This window comes from Plecotus auritus (assembly GCF_963455305.1).
Source record: "Plecotus auritus genome assembly, chromosome: 9".
Lineage (NCBI taxonomy): Eukaryota > Metazoa > Chordata > Mammalia > Chiroptera > Vespertilionidae > Plecotus > Plecotus auritus.
Window position 1 is genome coordinate 83,296,035 of NC_137783.1, and position 23,286 is coordinate 83,319,320.

A 23,286-nucleotide genomic window follows, 5' to 3' on the forward strand; every position below is an offset into this window, starting at 1 on the left:
TGCATATTCTCTCTTTATTAGACAGGATTATGAAACTTGTTTGTTTTATTCATCTGAAAATGAATATTTATTTGGTAAACATTTTATAGAAATAGACCCTAAAATCAAACAATTTCTTATTTAAACAGAAAGCACAATCCCAATCTTTCCCCCATTAAAAGCCTACTCCATAAATGAAGTACCAAAAACCAAGAAACTGTACTGTTAAAGAGGGGAAATGAGGGAGAAAGACATTAAACTTCCATAGGAAGACTGTACATCTCTGGCAGTGGCTAAGTACACATCAGGCTGTACCCAAGGGCACTACTGAGTCTGAAAAATTAACTGGAAATCTAAACTTAATACTTCCTTGTTCTTTTTCTTTTTTAATATATTTTATTGATTTTTTACAGAGAGAAAGGAAGAGGGATAGAGAGTTAGAAACATCAATCAGCTGCCTCTTGCACACCTCCTATTGGGGATGTGCCTGCAACCAAGTTACGTGCCCTTGACCGGAATCGAACCTGGGACCTTTCAGTTCGCAGGCTGATGCTCTATCCACTGAGACAAACCAGTTTTGGCAATACTTCCTTGTTCTTAATAAGGCTCAGAAAATTACCACCTATCAGTTATGCAATGTTACATTATGTAAACTGATATAATGATATAAATAAAAAAGTTAAGTAGGCATTCTGGATTTTAACACCAATACAGGTAAATCTGTAGATGTAAATAAGAATTTAAAAAGACATTCTTTAGCTCCAATTTAAAACAAACATTCAGAACTGGAATCTTCAGAGTTTTCTAATATCTTGAAAATTCCTATCTTCTCTTTAATTGGTCCTGAGGCTTTCATTTGATCAATGAGATCACTTCGATCTAACAACAATTCTAGATCTTCATCGCTGATGACCTTTTCTCTTGATTCTTTTACTTCCCTTTCATAATCTCTAGATTTTAACAATTCCATTAATTCCTTAGGGTCTAGGAAACCCTTAGATGGATTTAATCCAGATCGACCACCTTTGAAATGATTTTTGTGGATGACCAACTTCTCCAATTTTCTTTTAGCAGCTGCTCTTTCCACAATTTTCTGATCAACAGTGTTTGCTGTAACAAGATGATATACAACAACTGGCTTTGCCTGACCAATTCTATGACATCTATCCTGGGCCTGAAGATCAGACTGGGGGTTCCAATCACTATCATAAATGATAACTGTATCTGCTGCAGTCAAATTAATGCCCAGGCCACCAGCTCGTGTACTCACTAAAAAGATAAACACCTCTGAATCTGTGTTAAAGTTGTGCATATTTCTCTCCCTCTCTGAATAAGTCATGGATCCATCAAGCCTGCTAAAGTTGAAATTTCTAAAGTGGCAGTAATCGATCAAAATGTCCAACATTCTTGTCATTTGTGAAAAAAGCAGCACCTTGTGACCTCTGGTTTTTAGATCTGGCAGCATTCGATCCAAAATTAAGAATTTCCCAGAATTTGTTATTAATTCTTCATCAACCTTAAACTCCTGTGTGACTGGGTCTATAGGATACTCAATCAAATATGGATGGTTACAGCATTTACGAAGTAGCATCATTATATTCTGCAGCTTCAGATCAACTTCAGGTTCTACAGGAATATTCACTTCCACAACAGCTCTTTCTTGGTCTAGCTCTGGCTGTATCTGACTGATCAAGTTGTCCAATTCATTAGGGGAATCATTGTCTATTTCGCTGTAATTTATTAATTTCCTAGCTCGCCGTTTTGGTCGTCCAGTGGAACTTAACTGAACTGTTTCTTTCTCACTGGATCCAAACATGTTTGCAATTGTACGGTTCACAATAGCTGTATAAAAGGTCTCTTGTTTCTTTGATTACTTCGATCTAACAACAATTCTAGATCTTCATCGCTGATGACCTTTTCTCTTGAAAGCGGTGCATAAACAACTACTTCTCGTTTAGGAGGAACTTCAAGAGCAACATCAGATTTTAGTCTTCTCAGTAAGAATGGTTTTAGAATCTGGTGCAGCATATGCAATACATTCTGTTCTCTTTCTTTAACAATAATATCTTCAGCGGTTTCAGAAAGACTAGTGATATCAAACTAATAATCAAAGCTTTTCAAGTCATCAAATACATCTGGCAACAAAAAGTTTAGCAGTGACCAAAGTTCTGATAAATTGTTTTGCAAGGGAGTCCCAGTCAAAAGAAGTTTTTTATCCGCATTAAATCGTTTTAATTCCCTGATTAGATGCCACTTCATGTTCTTAATCCTGTGTCCTTCATCTACTATTAAGTATTTCCAGTAGTAATGCTGTAATGCATTGCTGTCTCTCATGGCTATTTCAAATGAAGTGATCACCACAGGATGAATCTGCAGTGTTCTTTTCCATTGGTGAATCTTTACCAATTTTCGACGTTCCTGCTGGGTCCCGTGATATAACATAGTAGGTATTTCTGGTGTAAATCTTTGGAATTCAGCTATCCAGTTAGGAAGTGTAGATAATGGGCCACAGTCAAGAAAATGTCCAGGTACTCCTCTCTCAATCATCAAGGCGCTTGTAGCAATGCACTGAACTGTCTTTCCCAATCCCATTTCATCTGCTAAAATGCCATTAATTCCATTTTCCCAAAGCATCCTGAGCCATTCCATGCCTTCTACTTGGTACCAACGCATCACACCGCTTGTAAAATGTTTTGGTTGCTGAAAGGGTACTGGCTGTCCATTATATTTCCGAAATGGATCAAAAAAGAGTTTAGTATTCTGCCTAACCGTTTGCGACAATCTATCTTTAATTATACTATTTGAGTCTGTTTTTCTGAAGATCTTCTACACAGAGATTAGAAGAGGAGCTTTCATCCTCATTCTTTTTATTTTTTTTTAGCCACAGACAAAATTTCCTCTTTTGACATGACCCCTGAAATATTGTATGATTCATCTTCTCTTCCCCTTTTCTTTCTCACAACTGGATTCTCTTCACTTGCACCAATGGAACTTTTACCCATAGTAACTTTGGAAGGTGCCTTTTTCCTCTCTAATTTCTCTTTCTTCTTCAGTTCCTCTAATTGTTGTTCCATTTTAGTCAATAAAAATTTAGAGTAGATATTGCTTTTTTCAAGCAAATGTTGAAGTCTACGGTACCGAATGTCCACAGACTCTCTATCCCAAGACTTGTGAGCCTTTTCCAGCATTTGCCGCTCCCTCTCCAGCCCCACAGCCTCCAGCTGCTCTTTCTCCTCCAGCATGGCCAGGGTCTTCAGTCTTCAGTCTTCAGTCTTCGCTTAGGGAGAGCCTTCAGTCTTTGCTCCGTGCCTGCGTATGCAAATTAACCCACCATCTTTGTTAGGTTAATTTGCATAGTCACTCCTGATTCGCTGGTGGGTGTCACAGAGGTATGGTCAATTTGCATCTTTCTCTTTTATTAGTGTAGATACTTGTCCCATTAAGTTAACAGATAAAAATGTAAACCAAAATTAAGAAAAATACATTTGTATGGTCCTGTATAATTACACATGCTTTCCACTCATGCTTTGCACAGGAGAATTTAGGATTTCAGGCCCTTGCACCTGCCCCTCCAGGATGTCTACAAAATTGGTGGCATTGGTACTGTCCCTGTGGAGACTGGTATTCCCAAACCCAGTATAACTAATGGTTATCTTTGCTCTAGTCAGTGTTACAACTGAATGAAGTCTGTTGAAATGCACTATAAAACTTGAGTGAAGCTCTTCCTAGGGACAAAGTGGGCTTCAATGTCAATGACATGTCTATCCAAGATGCTCATCATGCACAGTGGTTGGGGACAGCCAAAATGACCCATGAAGCAGCTGGCTTCACAGCTCAGGTGATTATCCTGAACCACCCAGGCCAAATCAGTGCTGGTTAAGCACCTGTGCTGACTGTTTGCAAGTTTGCTGATTAAACCTGTGAGAAGAAGATTGATTGTCATTCTGGGAAGGAGCTGGAAGATCACCCCAAATTCTAGAAATCTGTTGATACTGTCATCATTGCTGTGGTTTCTGGCAAGCCCAGGTGTGTTGAGAGCTCCTCCTCTGGGTCATTTTGCTGTTCATGATATGAGACAGACGGTTGCTGTGGGTGTCATCAGAGCAGTGGGCAAGAAGGCTGCTGGAGCTGGCAAAGTCACCACGTCTGCCAGAGATCTCAGGATCTCAGAAGGCTACATGAATATTGCCACTAATAACTAACACCCAGTCTTAACCAGCATTGGAAGGAAGAACAGTCTCAGAACTGTTGTCTCTATTGGCCATGCATGTTTAATTGTTTAAAAAAATGGTTAATGATAATGCATTGAAAACCTTCAGAAGGAAGGGAAAATGTTTGTGGACCATTTGTTCTGGGGTGGGGGGCTTTAAATTACTAGTTTTTAAAATTAATACTTTTTAATGAAAACCACTTGACCAACCATTTGCCACACAATTTTGAGACCCACTAAAACACAGTTTATTGAGAGAAACATGTGTCTTCTTTTGGTCAACACTGTAAATTTCTATATTACTACTTAGGTAAAATAGTTAAGTTAGAGTTGCTTATAATCTATTTCTGGTATTTCATCTGCTGAAACTTCAAAATTTGATAATTCTGGGTTAACATTTCTTTCTGGGTGGGAATTCTGGTTTTTCACCTTGTCTAAGAGGAAGAATTACCTATGTCTTTAAGAACATAGTGAAAAGCTATCGGAGGGGGTCTGTTGGTTGCACTACTTCATAAGTTAGGACTTACAAGCAAAGAGTATCCTTGTTTATAGGTCAGTTACTTACAATAAGGCCAAATTCCATAATGTTAAAATCTATATGTTGCATGTATAATTTTATGTAGTTACATCAATATCGAGTAAATTTGTTAGTATAACCTCAAATTATAGTTTCCTGGTTATTGGAATGTACATTCTCACATTTGCAAATATTGCAAATACTAAATGTGAGCCTTAAATATAGTGAGGACTGCTCTGATAGACTCCATTGTATCAATATTTGGGGCGGGGGGGAGGGGCCGGGAACAGCAAAGATACTGGAAGTTGAAGGGGATAAAATAGATTTCAAACCTAGGACTTCTAAGCCCCTCTCCGACTCTTTCCATTAAGCAGATGATTGTAACATTATACTAGTCTAGTGTTTATCATTTTTAATGTCATTTATATCCTTGTTGAGACATCCAGGATCACCCTGCCTTTTAAAAGCTGGACAAGACTATTCCTGTTCACCACCACACTGTTAAAACAAACAAAAAATATGCACACAAAACCTTTGTATAGTAGATTTTACAGAAAGTTCCTAGAAATTAAGATATAAGTGGTGTTTGCACTGCTGACCCACAGCAGTTAGAATTGGATTCTAGTCATACTGTTCTATAAAGACATGTGGTTGATTTCCCATGTTGCTCAGCTGTTCTCTCTCCTTTCTGTCCCCTCCCACCACCACCAAGTATTTTTAATCCATTTGTTCTTCCCCCAGACTTCTGAATCCTATGGTGAGTCTATGTTTATACCCAAATTCTCCAAGGTACTTCCTTTTTTTCAGACCACCTATTCTCAAAGGAAATTCTACTATCAACTATTAAGAAAACAGTAGGATTTTTTTTACTACCCACCAACTATGTCATATGTTCTAAGGAATATACAGGAAGAAAAGCTGCTCTTAAATAGTAGCTAATCTAATAGGGAAATAAATGAATACAACTCAAATTTCTCTCTGTCCTCACCAGCCTTTGAAAATAATGAAATCACGTGATATTTAATAGTTTAGTCTCTACAACATCCTCCCTTACCCGCAGGATCCCCTGGCCTCGTGTCCTGACAGATATGAGGAAGGCCAATACAACAGAAATGCAGTCAATGCAACTATGAAAACTATGTAACTTACAATTAGAGGGAGAAAAGATGTCTTAAGGCTGAAGAAAAAGAGAGTTACTAAGATAACCATAAGCAAAAAAATGGCCCACCTGAGGTTAAGTCAGCTGTTTAGGTTTCTGGACTTGAGTCACCAGTGTTCAATGTCTGCGTGGCTAATCTATTTTAGTTTTACTCTCCACCACCACCACCTCACATCTAGGGTTTTCTGGGGTTTCCCTATCTGACCAAATGGAAAGTATTAACACTCAGAAATCAACTGACATGGAAATCCATTTAACTTCATGTTACTATGTTTCTATTACAAGCAATGAGAAAAACTAATAAAGTCAGTGAAAAAGCAGTTTAGCAAAACAAGTTTAAATAATGTTGCTACCACAGGTCCTTAATCCCTTATTCCCATTTCCAAAATCGAAAACGCTCTGGAATTCCAAAGGTGTTTATTCATAAAGTTTCCAGCCATGTCATTTAGTGGCAAAACCTGAACTGCATAGACGTGAGGCTGCTTGTAGTCTTAACTCATCCCACTTCATGGACGGAGTCCTGTGTTTCCTGCAGAAACATGAAAATCCCTGATTACAGCGTGCTCCTCCAGCCACACAGATGATAAGTAAATATCCACTGAATAAATGCCTATGCCACATGGGATACAGAATCTGCCTTTCCAAAATCTAAGACATTCTGAATCCCAAAGCACACGTGGCCCCCAGGGTTTCAGCTCAGATAAAGAAAGGGCTGTCTCTCTATACTGGCCTCTGTGAGAGGAACGTGAGAGCAAAGTGAGGGAAAGTAACGGCATATGGGAGACACTTGCGTGGTCCCAGGGCCCCAATTTTGAGAAGGCCTAATCGAAACATGCGGTCAGCTGGAGAGAATAGTTGATACGTAACTGTGCTGTACACAGGTGGAGTCAGGTAGAAGTCCCCGGTAGGTGAGGATTGGGGAAATCCTGACTTGCCTGCTGGAGATGAGCACTCAGCCTCGCCTACAATACCAGCAGAACAATAAGACCACAAACATACTACTGGAAGTTTTCCTAGCTCCTCACTTTTATTTTAAGAATTATGATAAATTTATTTTTTTTCAACATTCATTTAATTTTCAAGGGAAAAAAAGATTATTTTTTTTTAAAAAAAAAAGAGAGAGAGACAAGCGGTAAAGACTTACTACAGTAGTTCTCAAATTTGGCAGCACATAGAATCACTTGGGAAGTTCTTGAAACCACTGATCCCTAAGTCTGTCCCAGACCCACAGGACCTCCTGCAGAAGTTCCAACGCACATGGCATTCACAGGGCGCCCAGGTAATTTTGATGTGTAGACAAGGTTGGGAAATACTGCCTTATTTTTTTTTTTTTTTGAAAGAGAGAGAAAGAAAAAGACCTTTTCCCTATTTCTATACAAGGAATGAAGTACCTATGATCCAGAAAAGCCCACACAGGGTAGTAAATATACGTTGCAGTTTTTGTTTGAATCACATATGCTAACCACACAAAGGAAGTTTCATTTCTGCAAAACTATCAGTTTCTCTTTCATACTTAATGCTTGCAGTCCTAGACACAAAGCAATTTGGGCCATTGATTTATTTAATCTTCCCCTTTGCTGAGGGCAAGGATATACCCTACATCTATGTACCATGAAGGATTAAGGGGAATACCAGCTGTATGTCAAAAGGAAAACCAACTTCCCAGAAATTCTCTGGTGTGTTGGATGGGATGTAGCAGAATCGGTGTCTTGACAGGAGTCAACTTTTCTCTTTCTTCTGCTGGAATGCCTATGCCATAAATTTCACATTCCTTAGATGTGTGTTCAAGTAATTTGGTTTTTTCTTCTTAACCATCTCAAAATGAAGAAAATATTGCAAGCCAGTGTCTCTCTTATCTCCTTTAAAATATGGCCCTGCAAACACTTTGTTTTTGGCTGTGACATGTTTATCACCACGAGTGTTGGGTTTCTTTGTGACAGTTGACAATTTGTCTGCTGCCTAAGGAAATGATCTCCAAACAGGATTCACATCCTTCATGTGTTGTGATACAAACATACCTTCCAAGCAACCATTTTCTCTCCCCATTTGGACTTTTTTTTCTCCCTTATTCTAAGGTCTCCTTCCTAGAGATGCTGCCTTGATCCCTGATTTGGATTGGGTTCCTTATTAATGTTTTTCAGAACATCATGTGCTTTTTTTCTGTTCATAGCATGCATCACAATTTAATTAAATGTTTATCTCTGTGCTTATCAAATATCTATTTTCCTACAAGGTGATAAGATTTTTGATATCAGGAATCAAGTCTGGTTCTTGTTGTTTAGTTTGCTTTGGTGTTGCTTGTTTGTTTGAAGTTTTTGTTGATTTGGTTTTGGTTTTTGGGTGTTGGTGGGGGAAGGGTTTTCCTTTTTAAAAAAAAAATTAAGTGCACCCAATCAATGCCTACTTCTAACCGTTAGTGGATGATAAGTAAATTTCCACTGAATCAATCAATTAAATATCCCAAAAAGTCAAATAAACTGGGGCCATTGGATATGTTCACCAGAAAGTCACCGGAGAGTTTATGAAAAGGTTTAAGTAAAAGCAGACATAACTGGAAACCAGAAAGCAGCAGACTGAAGGGCTGGGGTCAAGGAAAAGGAGGCATAGCACATTCACCTTTATGGAGCAGGACTTGCAGTCACCATGGTAAAAACAAGAGCATCCAAATGCAAGATTCCAGTCATCAAGTCACACCTAACATGAACATTTATTTCAGAGTTGCACATACCATCTATATATATAAAAGTCTAAGCAACCAGAATGCCAGAAAACTGGAACAGCCAGAATGACCAGAACGACCAGTCTCTATGACACACACTGACCACCAGGGGGCAGATGCCCAATGCAGAAGCTGCCCCCTGGTGGTCAGTATGCTCCCACAGCCAACTTCCCACAGCCAGCCAACCTCCTGTGGTCCCTCCCCCGCAATCCGGCAGGCCCTGGCCGGAAGTCGGCAGCCAGCACGAAGGCCCCAGCCAGCAGCCAGCAGCTGGAAGGAAGGCCCCAGCTGGCAGCAGAAGGCCCCAATCGGCCCTGATCACCAGCCAGGCTTAAGGACCCACCCATGCACAAATTTTGTGCACCAGGCCTCTAGTATTTATATAATTGTGATGCAGAACACGTATCTTGATGGTGCTTTATTTGCTATGGCAAATGCTTAATTGCAGCTTGTTTTGTTGGCATTTATTTAAATATCAGTAATTTAATATCTCTCCCACAGATATTAAATTTTATAATCAACTAGGGACCCAGTGCACAAATTCATGCACCTTGAAAAGAACTGTGGGCCGCAAGGTTATGGTAGGCACAAGGGTAGGTCTTGGCCCATCCTTTGCACCCCCACCTGGCCCCTCCCACCGCGACCCCCGGTCCCCTGTCTGCCAGCAGCCCCACTCCCACTGCCGCTCCCACATGCTGATGGCACTGGCCCCACTCACACCGCTGATGATGTGGAGCGACTGGGGCCAGCACCAGCAGTGAGTACAAGCGGGGCCAGCGCCATCAGTGGGTAAGAGTGGCAGCAGCTGCCCCGATCGCCCCTCAGGAGCAGGGGGAGGTGGAGAAGCCCTCAGGGGCCATCAGAGCCAGCAGCTGCCACTCCCACACTGATGGTGCTGAGCAATCAGGACTGGTGCCAGGCACCAGCAGCAGGTGTGAGTGGCAGCTCTGGTGCTGGCTGTAGGTGTGAGCATGGCTGGCACTGGCAGTGGGTGCAAGCAGCGGCTCTGGCACTGGCAGCGGGTGCGAGTGCTGGGCGGTACCGCTTCGCAGGGAAGTAAAGAATTTTCTGTAACAACCAGAGGCTCACCCCGATGATAGTGACCGGCGGCCCAACTTGGTCTGGTGCCCCCACTCACCTGCTCCACCATCGCGCGATAGCCAATGCCCGTCATGTTCCTCACACGCCCCCTGGTGGTCAGCACACATCATAGCGACCGGTTGTTCAGTTGTTCAGTTGTTCTGCCGTTCAGTCTATTTGCATATTAGCCTTTTATTATATAAGATCATTCATGAAGCCTTCTTTAATAAACTTTTCCTTCAAATGTTCATATTCTTAGCAGGCCCATTTATGTGCCCTGTGAGATCTAAGAATTGATTTTAGGTGATATATTGACTATGCTCATTCTCCCAAAGCACATTTTTCCTAAGAGTATGAAAGCATTCATCTGCATTAATCCTAGTTATTGTGCAGTGGAGCCAAGCCACAATAATGACTGGTACTGGCCAACCCCATGCCAATTCCTGTCAAGCATTCTCAAGTTCCTTGCATCTTTACTCAAGTACAATAAATTCATCCACACATTTGATGAGTCAGCCAGCCAAAACTTGAGCAAATGTCAACTATGAATCACATCTGGGAATAAAATGATATATATCACTATGAAGATGAATAATACCATGGAGTTTATAGTCCAAGTGGAGAGGCAGACATGAAAGCAAACAGCAATAGTAAAGAGTTACAGCAGCTATGATGGTGGCAAGTATAATTTATAGAGGAAAAGGTTGGAGTGTGAGGTGATAGGATGGTGAGAAGACCTTCCTGACTTGAATTGTACCTTAAAAACTGAGTAAAGGGAGGTTGGAGTGGGAGGAGTAATGGAAAGAGAGACCCAGAGGCATGAAACAGCATTGCTTGGGGAACATGTAGTCATTAGGCATCTGGCAGATTATTAGGCATTAGGTGAGAAGTGAGGCTGGAGAGGCAAGCTGAGACTAGATTGTGGTTTCTTGTGTGCTATGCTGAGCAGTTTGGATTATATTCTCTTGGTAATGTGGCATCTCTGTAGTGTTTTGAGTAGGGTGTGACTTGGTGAGATACATGTATTTGAGAGTTCACTCTAGGTAGGAGTGGTCTACAGCTTAAATTAGACATCTTGGGGCCTAGATACATTTTATTCATTTATTCAAACATTTTAAAGTACCTTTTAAGTGCCAGATAATTCCCTAAGTTCTAGGAATACAGCAATGAGCCAAGGAGACAAGATCTCTGCTCTCACAGCATCCTGGCAGAGACAGATTCTATCTAATAAAAGTAATATGCAAATTGACCATCAACTCCAACACACAAGATGGCTGCCCCCATGTGGACACAAGGTGGCCACCACAAGATGGCCAACAGGGGAGGACAGCTGGGAGGGAACAGGCCTGCAAGGGAAGGCAGTTGTGGGTGATCAGGCCAGCAGGGGAGGGCAGTTGGGAGGGACCAGGCCTGCAATCAAGCCTATAGGGAGGGCAGTTAGGGGTGACCAGGCTGGCAGAGGAGGGAAGTTGGGGGCGACCGGGCCTGCAGGGAAGGGCAGTTGTGGGGGGACCCAGATTGGAGAGGGTGCAGGCTGGGCTGAGGGACACACACACCCCCTGTGCACGAATTTCATGCACCAGGCCTCTAGTAGATAATAACCAGGCAAGTGACTAGATAAGCAAGAAAAATAGAAAATAGTGTTAAGTACAGTGCCAAAATGAAAATAAGATGACATAAGAGAGTCTAATGGCTACTCGTAGCTAAAAAGGACCTCTCTGAGCAAAATCTGAATGACAGGAAAAATCAGTGACTCTATGATTGGGCATAAAGCAATATCATTATCACACCTAAAAATTTAATAATTCCTTAAGATCATCAAATGTCCACTCAGCATTTGACCTTCCCAATATATTTTCCAGAAGTTTGAATGAGGTCTCAGATAAGCTCCACCTATTGCAGTTGATTGTTGTGCTCTCTAAGTCTCTTTCAGTCTATAGATTCCCTTTTCAACTTCCTTTTCCCCCAGCCTCTTTTTATGTTGAAATTGAACAATGGGCCAGGAACTATGCTAGATTCTTAATGGATACTTCCCTATTTATTCATCATCAGGACCTCTCACAAGTAGATACTATATTTACCTAGATACAAGATCAGGAAATGAAGGCTTAGAAAAATGAATACACTGCAATGGCAGATCTGAGTTTAAGTCTGCAGACCTACTTGACTCCAAAGGCCTCCCAAGTCACCGCGTACTTGACCTCCAAAGCCCAAGAGGACCTGTGTTTAATTTTGAAATGCTATCCAAGCATCCCAGAAATCTGGGTTTCTCTATTGGATGCAGGAAAGAACATCAAACCTTGATACCACTGAGAAGTTTTGGAATGTTCAGGAACTGTATAATTCCCACAAAAGCAACAGCAATTGCCTAAACAGCATCTGGGAGACCATCCCCTCAGCCCTGACTCCAGTTATCAGCTTTCAGCCTTTCACAGGGGAGAGGGAAAAGAAGAGGTTGCTGTGAGTGATCAGGCAGTGCCACAAGGAGACAGAGATCCAAAATGGCAGCACTCATATTTGCCTCCTTGTCCTCAAGTTTTGCAGAGTGTCCTCTACTGAATAATAACCCTGAAAATAATGGAAGACTCCATTTTTCTTAAAAGAAAAAATGAATGCCTTAAAAACCTTATAATAAAACAAGTCTAAAGCAGTTGCAGTGTTTCAGACAATATTTTGATTAGGGATTGCATTCTTGATCAAAAAGCCATCTCAGAAAAAATACTGTCCCACAACATATCAAAAAACAAAAATACAGCTAAAGTTTACAATTAATTAAAATAATATTTCAAGTGCTATAAATGAGCATAAATTTGCTTTTTATATGGATGTTTAAAGCTGTCCCAATTTACTATAATTGCATGTAGAGCTTACAAACAATATAATCCTACTGAATCTGAACATTTATGATTGTATTCAATCTCCCAGACTTGGGTCTGTCATTTGCATGTTACTTTTTTGATATATGGTAAAAGCTAACTTTATGCCTAAGTAAAAAGTTGATTATAATTCTGTATTCATTCAAAGCACATTTAATGAGCCCATCTTGGCTGGAAGGTCTAGTGTTAGATGCTAGATACTAGAGATTTAATAATTTATAAAAAAGGCCACTGCCATCAAGTGGCTCAGCCATATAGAGAGCCTACATGAAAAGGAAGAAAAACAATATAGTGCAGTTAGTGCTGAGTGTATAGAAAAGCTTCACAGAGGACACCGTATATGAACTGATGATTGAAGGATGGTGATGATGGTAATGATGATGATAGTGGTGATAGTGGTGGTGGTAGCAGCTATCTTTACTGTGCCATCTATAATAATAAAAGGGCAATATACTAATTAGACCAGACATCCTTCTGGATGTCATTCCAGACAAAGCTGGGGCCGGAGCGAAGCCCGGGTCCTGGGTGCCTGCTGGCAGCCAGATGGAAGCCCAGGTCCCAGGTGTCGGAGGGAAGCTGGTGCCAGCAGCCCGGGGAAGGAAGGTGTACTCTTGCATGAATTTTCATGCATCGGGCCTCTAGTCTGTATATATAAAAGCATAATATGCTAAGTGTCCGACTGATCGGTCAACCATTTGGTTGACTGCTCAACCAGTCTCTATGACGTGCACTGACCACCAGGGGGTAGATGCTCTGACCGATAGGTTAGCTTGCTGCTGGGGTCCAGCCAATTGGGACTGGGCGAGACGAGCCGGACACACTCTGGAGCCCTCCCATAGTCCCTCCCTGGCCCTGATGGGCCCCCATTGGACTGGGGGACACGGGCTGGACATGCCCTGGAGCCAACTTCCTGTGGTTCCTCCCTGGCCTCTAAAATATTTCTTCTAATTAATTTCCTTTCAACGTGCACAAATTTGTGCACCAGGCCTCTAGTGTTTATATATTATCTCACTGCATTCTCACAACAGCTTTACCCACATTTACCAAGGAAATAACTGAGATCTAGGAAGTTAGGAATTTTACCTAATGTTGCACAAGAGGTAAGTAGAATCAAAACCACCTACCAACACTTCTGGTTAACCCAAAATTTGTGGTTCTAACAATAGCTTTCTATACTAATACTCAGCCTCCCTGCCCAAGGGCGTGTCAGGTGGACTGGTGGAGGGAAGACAGCCCAGGCAGAGGGCTTGTTTACAAAGGCTTTGAAGTGAGGGACAGCAGTCCCATTCATATAAAGTAGAGCCTGATGGAGAGTACAAAACTATTATAGTTTCTGCTAAAAGCTTTTTGTATTACAGAGAGATACTCTAAACTAGATCTTATACCTTGCAACCTGTCTCAAACTGAGAATCATAGGAAAAAATAAAGTGGGCCCCAAACACTAAACATACAAAAAAGATAATTCTGGTAAAAGTGTTGGGTAGGAATTGGAGTAGGTGATCAATAGAGTTAGTTTACAGTGAAGCTGAAAACTAAATATATTAACTTTCTATCTTTCTAAACTGCAAGCTACTTTCAGGCAGAAACTGATGACCAGATTGTGTGGTTTATTAATTACTTAGTGTATTCATTTATTTGACAAATATTTCTTGGGTGCTTCTAAGTGGCAAACACTGTCCTGGGCACTGCAGAGAAGGAGGTGAAGAAGGCATGAAGCCTCCCTCACCAAAGGCATCATCTGGAGGAGGAGATTGACACCTCAACATGTAGCACCCATAAGGTGTGCACAGCAAGCAGACAGCAGCACAGGTGCAGGGCAGGACGGTTCTCACACCCTCAGGTGATTCACGCTGGGGCACAGGGGGTTGCCTCCAACAGTTTCTTTAGCACAATGCAAAAAACACACTGGGATTTGAATTTAGAAGTTACTGAACTAAAAATTAGATTCATAAGGAGATTGAGTAATCAGAATAACAGCAGACAAAAGCCAGTGGGAGATGATTTTTCAGAATTTAATATACTTTTTCATTAAGCCTCAGATGACTGTTCTGTGGGGCCTATTGTGCAACAATTATAATATTTCAACTGTATGTCCAATGAGAATCTACCTTTACATTATATTATAGATAATATTGAAAAATATGTTTGCTTTGGAAAAAAAAAAGAAAAAGAGCATTAAACCTTACAATTATTGGTGTTTAAAGATTTTCATTTTTTAATTTTCTTAAACTAAAAGCTACCTGTCAGGGTCTTGATTTCCAAGTGGAGTAACTAGAGGATTAAATAATTGTCAAAAATATAATATTAATTAAAGCAAATGAATTATCTGATAAAATAAATCAGAAAATGAATGAACATCAAGGGCCCAAAAGGCAAATGAGCACAGCAAGGGCAGGACTGCTGGTTGAAGGCTCCAGAGTGGTGCTTCAAATGGAAGATAGGACTCTGTCTCTCCTCAAGAAAGCTTTTGTGCATATCAGCTGGCAAGATAGGTGCACATGGAAGGAGGCCAGCTGCAATGGGCCATGAGAAATGGAACCAAATTTCCTCTAGGTCTTAAAATTCAATGATTGTCCCCTTCTAGCCACCTCTCCCTGTCTGAGGACGTGGTAACTGGCACTCCCAGAGTTCATTCTGTAAAGTCCCAGTATAAAGTGGGGCTGCAGTGATGTCAACATAAGACTATGTGGAAGTTCCTTTCCATAGTGGTTCATAAGAACATGTTACTCTTACTAAGATTTGGCAATGATGATCAACTATATAAAAGCAGCAAAGACAAAAAAAAAAAAAAAAAAGAAGAAGAAGAATGGCAAATTAGAGTAAATCCCTGTGGTTTGATTCACATGTGTGACTAAGCAGTCCATCACCTATTCAAACGCATCATTCCAGGAATGTTCTCATCTCTGTCCTACACCCTCGGTTTTGCCTTGTCTATGAGTTGGGTGGTTTCCAGCATATACAAGCATAGTTTCATCTTCATCACCTCATCTTATAAAAAATGTCTTCTCTGCACTCCACTTCCCCCTTCAGCTATTGCCCATTTCTCTGTTCTCCTCTGCAGCAAAGCTCCTTGAAAGATTTGACTATTCAGGATTCACTGTTTTTTCTTCAATTATCTGTCACCACATTCTAATCAGATTTTTGCCACCACCACCACCACCCCCAAACTGCTTTTCCAAGGTTATTAATCTCTGTGTTGCTGAGTTCAATGGTCAAAGCTCAATCCACCTCCCACTTGATGTACCAGCAACATTTGATACAGTTGATCACATTCAACTTCTTGGAAACGCTTTCTTCACTTGGCATGCAGAGTTACACACTGGCTGCCTCCTTTACTGGCTTATCATCTTCTCCAAACCCAGCACTTGGTTCTTGGACCTCTCCTATTTCTCCGCGCTGTCACTTGGGATCTCATGGCTTTAAATACTATCTATGTGTTGATGACTGCCAGACTATACTTCCACACTGGACCTATCCCCTGAAATCTTGGCTCATCCATCCAACCATCTACTCAGCAATTCCATTTGAGATGCTGTTTAGACAAACAGTACCTCAAAATGAATGGGCTCATAATTAAACACCTGATCTTCCTCAAATTTAGATCACTTTCCATCTCAGTCAATACTATCCATCCTTTCACTAGTTCAAACCAAAAATCTCAGAATTAGTGTCCAATTTCCTCAGATGTTTTGTCTTTTCCCAAATATAGAGAGGCCCTAGCAAAATGCCATGGGTTTCTTTGAGGAAGGACCCAGTGCTACAAGCACCATAAATCTTTCCTCCCTGTCTTTCCTCAAGGAAATGTGCTCATTTACCAGGGTGACTGTGCACTACAGGAATGTAAATACCCAAAATTTTGGGGGATTACGGAAAACTGGCTCTGAGTTGACACTCATTACTGAGAACCCAAAATGCCACTGTGGTTTGCCACACTAAATGAGGACCTCTGTAATTTTGGCCTAAGTCTCTCATAAACCCAGGGGTCCAGAGACCTATCCTGTGACAAATATCATTAGAATACTTTAAAAAAAAATAAGATATGAGCTTTGATTTTATAGTGGCTTATTTTGAGTATTGCTTTCATTGAATAAATTTTATGTTTTTGTTTATGCTTGTGTTCAGGGTAGTTGGCCATGTTTATGTTTTGATATGGACCCTCAGATGCAGTTAATCTTAGGAGAAAAGTGTCTGTAGATATTAAGTTTAATTATAAACATTTCAACCAGGTCTGCCAGTCTTGAAATGTGGTGATCTCACCACAATGTGCCCTGGCCCTTGAGCCAATGTGAGCCCAGCAAGAGGATCCGAGCGCCACTGAGGCAGAAAGAGGCACAGAGGGCCACTGGGGACCTCTCTGAAGGTATGTTCCATCACTGCTGATGCAGCACGGCCCCAGGTTGGTCCTTCCAACACGGACCTCCAATAGAGACTGTCTGGTTTCTGAATAGAAGGCTTTGACCCTCATGCTGCAGCCTCTCCCACCCAGTGCTTTACACCAGTGGGATAATGAGGGCTAGGCATCCTGATGGGGGACCTGGAGACTCTCTATCCCCACCGCTGTCCACTCCCTAGATTCAGTCCTGGTAGTTGGTAAACTTCCATCTCCCTTTAGTTTCAACAAAAATTTTTTGAGCACATTATAAACAAGACCTTCTTTTGGGGGACACATTTTATTCAAGATTTCCCTCAGGTCCGGTGAGTGAACCAAAGTTCTAGGACTTCGACTTTTAAAGGCTTCACATTCAGAGACTGTCTGCAATAGTCATTAGGCAGTGCTGACCCATGGTCTAGTTTCCATCAGGCTGAGGCAAAAATTAGAGATATGTGTAATAGGGTGATTTTCCACTGAAGCTAAATTCATTCCATTCAGAATGTTGTTCTTTGTCCTGATACATACTAAGTTCTTCCTCTTTTTAGTATAAAAGTGGCCTTTCTTTTATGAAATAATAGTAGATGGCAGGGTTGGTTCTTTTCAATGTTATTACCTAAAAAATAAAATGTTGGCAAACCTATGGCCCCCAAATGAATTAATGGAGATATGGCTATATGATGTATTACTCTGTTAATTCAAGTGTGTGGGGACCCCAGTTCTCTAGGGTTTTCTTTCTGCAGCTCCAGGGATTATCCATGATGAAGCATATAATACAATGCTTCTGCAGTCACCTCCCACTCTTTGCAAATGTATCTTGACCAGTAATGCAATTGGTCTGGTCATTCAAGGAGCCATATTTACTTCAAAGAGATGCAGCTGCATAAAACAGAGTCCTGCCCCAGGAGGCCAGAACGTGCTGCCTTGCAAAGTGCTGCTGAGCCTGGTGATTCTCAACCCTCCTAACCCTGACAGAGTCTGTCCCCACATTGCCAACTGATGTCATGAACCTGAATACTTGGTCCCCCACATATTCTACTGGAAAACTCGTCAGAATGTCATTCTAAAAGAAAAATTCTCAGATACATGTATAGCAAATGTCACAAAGTGGCCCTGAATCTGTCTTCAAAATTCAAAAGAAAAAAGAATGAATAGTGGAGGTTTTAATTTTACCAATGTCAACCCAAAAATAGACCAGTATTATCTTCATTTACATTATGCTTCTATCATCCAAAATTTTCAAGTGATTTCTGATGTTGTCATCTCCATTTAGGGATAAAAATTTTAGGCAGTGTACTATGAACCCAGGTTGTTTGGAAGTTGGGCTTCTTTGACATAGCACTTCACTTCTTTCCACACAGTAGACAGAGTGGGGTAAGGGATTTTGGTCTGTCTGACAGCAAAGATCAGAGTTGGAATCTTGACTGAAAATTACTTATTAGCTGTGTTACTTTCAGCAAGTTTTAACTTCTCTGAACCTCAGTTTCATCATTTGTAAGATGAATATTGTAAGAACAGCTACTCATGTTTTTTTTGTTGTTGTTGTCTTTGTTTTTTTAAAATATATTTTATTGATTTTTTACAGAGAGGAAGGGAGAGGAATAGAGAGTTAGAAACATCGATCAGCTGCCTCCTGCACACCTCCTACTGGGGATGTGCCTGCAACCAAGGTACATGCCCTTGACTGGAATCAAACCTGGGACCCTTGAGTCCGCAGGCTGACGCTCTATCCACTGAGCCAAACTGGTCAGGGCACAGCTCATGGTTTTAATGCGTCTGGAATTCAGTACTCATGAAAGCTAGTCCTGTTTTTTAAAAATCGAATTAGACTTTACATTTTCATTTCAAATTAACTTAGATAAGATACCTTTTTTTCTGTTTGTATTATTAAAAAAAAAAGTTGGAAGGAAGATTCTTAATTTGTTTACAAATAAACCTGGAATGAAAAGGGTGTGCTAAATGTTTTGCCTACTCATGATGCCAAATATGCACAGATATAAACCCCAAGTGGTCTCAGCTTTAATTTCACACCACTGTTGCTTCAACCAGTGTCCTTCACACTGTGCTTTAGTGCTGAGTCATGACTGACTCAGAGGTTTATAAATACTGCTGCTTTAATCACTTGACGTTTTCTTCAGTGGTCCCTACTTCCTGCTCTAAGTTTCTATTAGACCTGACCCTACAAAGGGAATGATATGTGACAAGTTCACTTACCACACTAGTGGGGCTGCTATGTCTCTATGATATACATAATACATTTATAAGAAGGAACATTCTAAAAATAAGCTTAATGTATGCTCATTCAATTCTCTAAATAACTGATGTAACTTGAAGACTGTAAGCTACAGTCATCAGTTTTCTCTAACAGCTTACTAAATGTCAGAACAAAATGAAATGTTCTAAACTAGGACACCACTCTTAATTTCTTAAAGATAAATTAGAATGCACACATTTTTATAGAAAAAAAATGTGGGTTGGGGGATGAAGAGATTAAATGGGGTCAAATAAATTGTGACAGAAGTAGCCTGTGGTAAGCACACAATGCAATATACAGCTAATGTATTATAAAGTGTACACTTGAAACTAATATAATACTAGAGGCCCAGTGCATGAATTCATGCACCTGTGGGGTTTCTCGGCCTGGTCTGTGGGGAGTGGGCCAAAACTGGCTTTCCAACATCCCCCCAGGGGTCCCAGATTGCAAGAGGGAGCAGGCCAGGCTGAGGGACCCCACCGGTACATGATCAGAGTTGGGGAAGGACGTAGGAGGTTGGCCAGCCAGGGAGGGACCGTGGGAATGCTCCAGGGTATGTCTGGCCCGTCTTGCTCAGTCCTAATCAACCAGACCCCAGCAGCAAGCTAACCTACTGGTCAGAACATCTGCTCCCTGGTGATCAGTGCACATCATAGCGACTGGTCAATCAGTCAACTGTCTGCACCCTGGTGGTCAGTGCACGTCATAGCAAGTGGTTGAGCAGCCTTAGCATATCATTAGCATATTATGCTTCGATTGGTTGAACAGCCGACGAGTTGACCAGACACTTAGCATATTAGGCTTTTATTATATAGGATTATCATCCAATGTTACCCCAATATATTTTATTTACATTTTTTTATTTAATGCTTTAAAAAGATAATGTAAATATATAATTCAAAATCTAAATGTCATTTGGTAACAATGGTTGAATAACACTCAAGAAGACAGCTAAGATGCCAAGTTGAAAGCAGGTGAAATGTGACTGCTGGTACATGAAATCGTTTCAGCAAGAGAGTTAGTGAAGGATCAGGGGGTGAGGAATCCTATATAATAAAAGCCTAATATGCTAAGTGTCCGACCATTTGTTTGACCATTTGACCAGTAGCTATGACATGCACTGACCACCGGGGGGGGGGCAGATGCTCCAATCAGTAGGTTAGCTTGCTGCTGGGGTCTAGCAGTCCCTCCCTGGCCAGCCAACCTCCTGCGGCCCTTCCCAGCCCTGATCGTGCCTAGCTTGCACCCAATCACAATCCAGGACCCCTTGGGGAATGTTGGAGAGCTGGTTTTGGCCCAATCCCTACAGGCCAGGCCAAGGGACCCCACCAGTGCATGAATCCATGCACTGGACCTCTAGTTATTGATATAATGCACAAATCAACATTGTTAGGGTCAACTCATCATCTGTGCTAACAATAAATACAATAGCAAGGATAACCCAAAAATATTTTATATTTGCTCTTGTATTAAACATATTATTATTTGCAATAGATTTATCTTCCCACCATATTTAAGAGTTGGGTATTCATTCCTGATGGATGGAGGGAGATACCCAGTAGCACCCTCAAGAGCACAGGGAAGTCAGAGAGATAATACTTTTCCAGAGATATTTACAAAATAAATTGTGTCAGTAAGTGAGTAGGAAGTGAGTCCTGGAATGCTAAGGGCATGACGGGAGGCCAATCACAATACTTGACTGCTCTGCAGGCCATCCTTCAGGGATAATCAGGGTTGCAAACTCCCTACTGGCTGCATTTATTCTCCTTTCCCTCAGGCAAATACCCACAATTCACACTATTGTAGGTAGAGTGTATGGATGACAGGCCTCAAAAAAGTAGTGCCTCTTCTGAGAGCCCAAGCCAGAGAGTCCTGGGTGAGAGCCTCCTGGGCTTCTTTCAGTCCAGAGAAATCCTGAAGCCAGAAATCACCAATATATGCTTTGGCACATGCTTTGGATGCTTTTTTCTGGAAGCCCTGCAACTACCCTCAAAACTGAATGTATTGTAGAACAGAATTATGGCCACTGGTGGCAGAGTCTATGCAGAACTCTGCTTCATGGTGTTCTGGGAAAAACCTTTCAACTTATTGGCTATTCTAGACAATAGGATGTATGTGCTTTTGAATACATTGGTAACATTGTCTATTATGTGTTCTGGACCATCAATGGAGCCTGAAATTCAAAATTCAGGTAGTATTGTCTTTGCAGAAAATCTTAGTTGACATTTTTAAGGTGTCCAAAGAGGTGACATTATGATTGCAAAAAGCCCAAGTGATCCAAAATCAAATATTTGTAAAAGAGTAAATCGTTTGGAAAGAGACAAAATTCTTATCATTATAGTCCATCAGATTTCTTTAAAAGTCATACTTATGTGTCAACAGATCATGTTTGGTTAGAAGGTAACAACTTACAGAATTCTACAATTCCAGGTACTATGTACCTATTCCACATAGACTAATAAATAAGAGGACATACTTCTTTGAGATTTGGCTTTAGAATGATTTTGAATTTCTACATGACAACTCTAATGGCCACAGATTTTCTGATTATTATTCTTTTGATTTAATTATTATCTCCTATTCATGAGACTGTATTATTGCCACTGAAAACATATATTTACCAAGAAAACAACAATTACTATTCAATAAAAAAGAAGCACCTACAATTTGGTGGACAAGTACAAAGAAAGTTAATATAGATCAATTGAAAGATGAATGAGCTAAGCCACATGCTGAGAGTGACCCAAAGAAAGACACAATTTGCAAAGTAATCCTTCCAATTCCTAAGAAGAAGATGAATTACAATTTATTAAAATTTCTCTGTAATATTAAATTCTAGGGAAGGAACAACTAGTTTCAAATCTAAAGCTGAGGGTCCTTAAGACCTTGATTAAATTTTGTTTGAAACCCTATCTCTGGACATCATCTCTCTCATTCTCTCTCTCTCTCTCTCTCTCTCTCTCTCTCTCTCTCTCTCTCTCTCTCTTTCTCCCCCAACCATATCCTATATAATAAAGAGGTAATATGCAAATTGACCATCATTCCCTCACAAGATGGCTGCTTACGACCAGGCCAGCAGGGGGGTTAGTGAGGGATGCCCAAACGACTGAACAAGCAGGCTGCGTGGGGCGACCAGGCTAGCAGTGGGGTTAGTGAGGGAAGACCAAACGACTGAACAGTAGGCTGCGTGGGGCGACCAGGCCAGTGGGGGGCCAGAAGAGGCAACCAGGCCAGCAAGGGAGGGGTGCATGCAGTTAGGGGCAACCTGGCCGGCAGGGGGGGATGTTGGGGGAGATTAGGCTGGCAAGCAGGACAGTGAGGGGCAACTAGGCTGGTGAGGGGGGGGGCAGTTGAGGGCAACCAGGCCGGCAGGGTGGGGGGGGCAGTTAGGTGTGACCAGGCCAGCAAGGGGGGCAGTTAGGGGCGATCAGGCCAGCAGGCAGGTGAGCGATTAGGAGCCAGTGGTCCAGGATTGTGAGAGGGATGTCCCAGATTGGGAAGGGTGCAGGCTGGGCTGAGGGGATCCCACCCCCATGCACGAATTTCATTCACCAGGCATCTAGTGTGTGTGTGTGTGTGTGTGTGTGTGTGTGTATCCCCGACTACCGGCAGTCGGACATCCCTGAGGGGTCCCGGATTGGAGAGGGTGCAGGCTGGGCTGAGGGGAGCCCCCCATGCACGAATTTCATGCACCAGGCCTCTAATATATATATATATATCCCTCAGAGACATAGCCTTAACCCTAAGAATCAATGAACACTCAAGTCAGCACAAGACCTCCAGGAGGCTAAAGAACATCTTGACCTAAGTTATTTAAGTTCCTGAGTCCTAACATGGAATGACCCCCTGGCTACTTTCTCATGAAACTAAACCCCAGAGGGACACTGGAACAGACCTCAGAGCTGTCCTCCAGACCTAAGTAAATGATTCATCACCCTTACCTCACCTCCAACCAATCAGCTCTCAGCACGACCGCAAACCCTTAACCCATGTCTCATTATTTTGCACTTTGTAGTCTGTAATCTACAGACCTTTGAGAAGTTTGGGCTTTTTGGCATTAGCTTGGTGTTCTCCTGGGTGGCACCCTCCATATTAAAATAACCAATACTTCTCAATTGCCATT

The 23,286-nt window shown here is 41.5% G+C and overlaps 1 protein-coding gene and 1 pseudogene across 2 annotated transcripts; one reads left to right on the forward strand and one right to left on the reverse strand.

The window, feature by feature from the left end:
* Positions 1 to 745: 745 nt before the first annotated feature.
* On the reverse strand, positions 746 to 3,221 carry LOC308233575 (lymphoid-specific helicase-like; the record flags this gene model as incomplete). Its single annotated transcript, XM_080640584.1, is given in 5 exon segments — positions 746 to 1,843; positions 1,894 to 2,079; positions 2,083 to 2,788; positions 2,790 to 2,849; positions 2,851 to 3,221. Coding segments are annotated over 5 exon segments (2,421 nt in total).
* Positions 3,222 to 21,121: 17,900 nt separating this feature from the next.
* LOC308233576 (mitochondrial inner membrane protease subunit 1-like) lies at positions 21,122 to 21,750 on the forward strand (annotated as a pseudogene). Its single transcript has one exon. The product of its transcript is annotated as a mitochondrial inner membrane protease subunit 1-like (transcript).
* Positions 21,751 to 23,286: the final 1,536 nt, after the last annotated feature.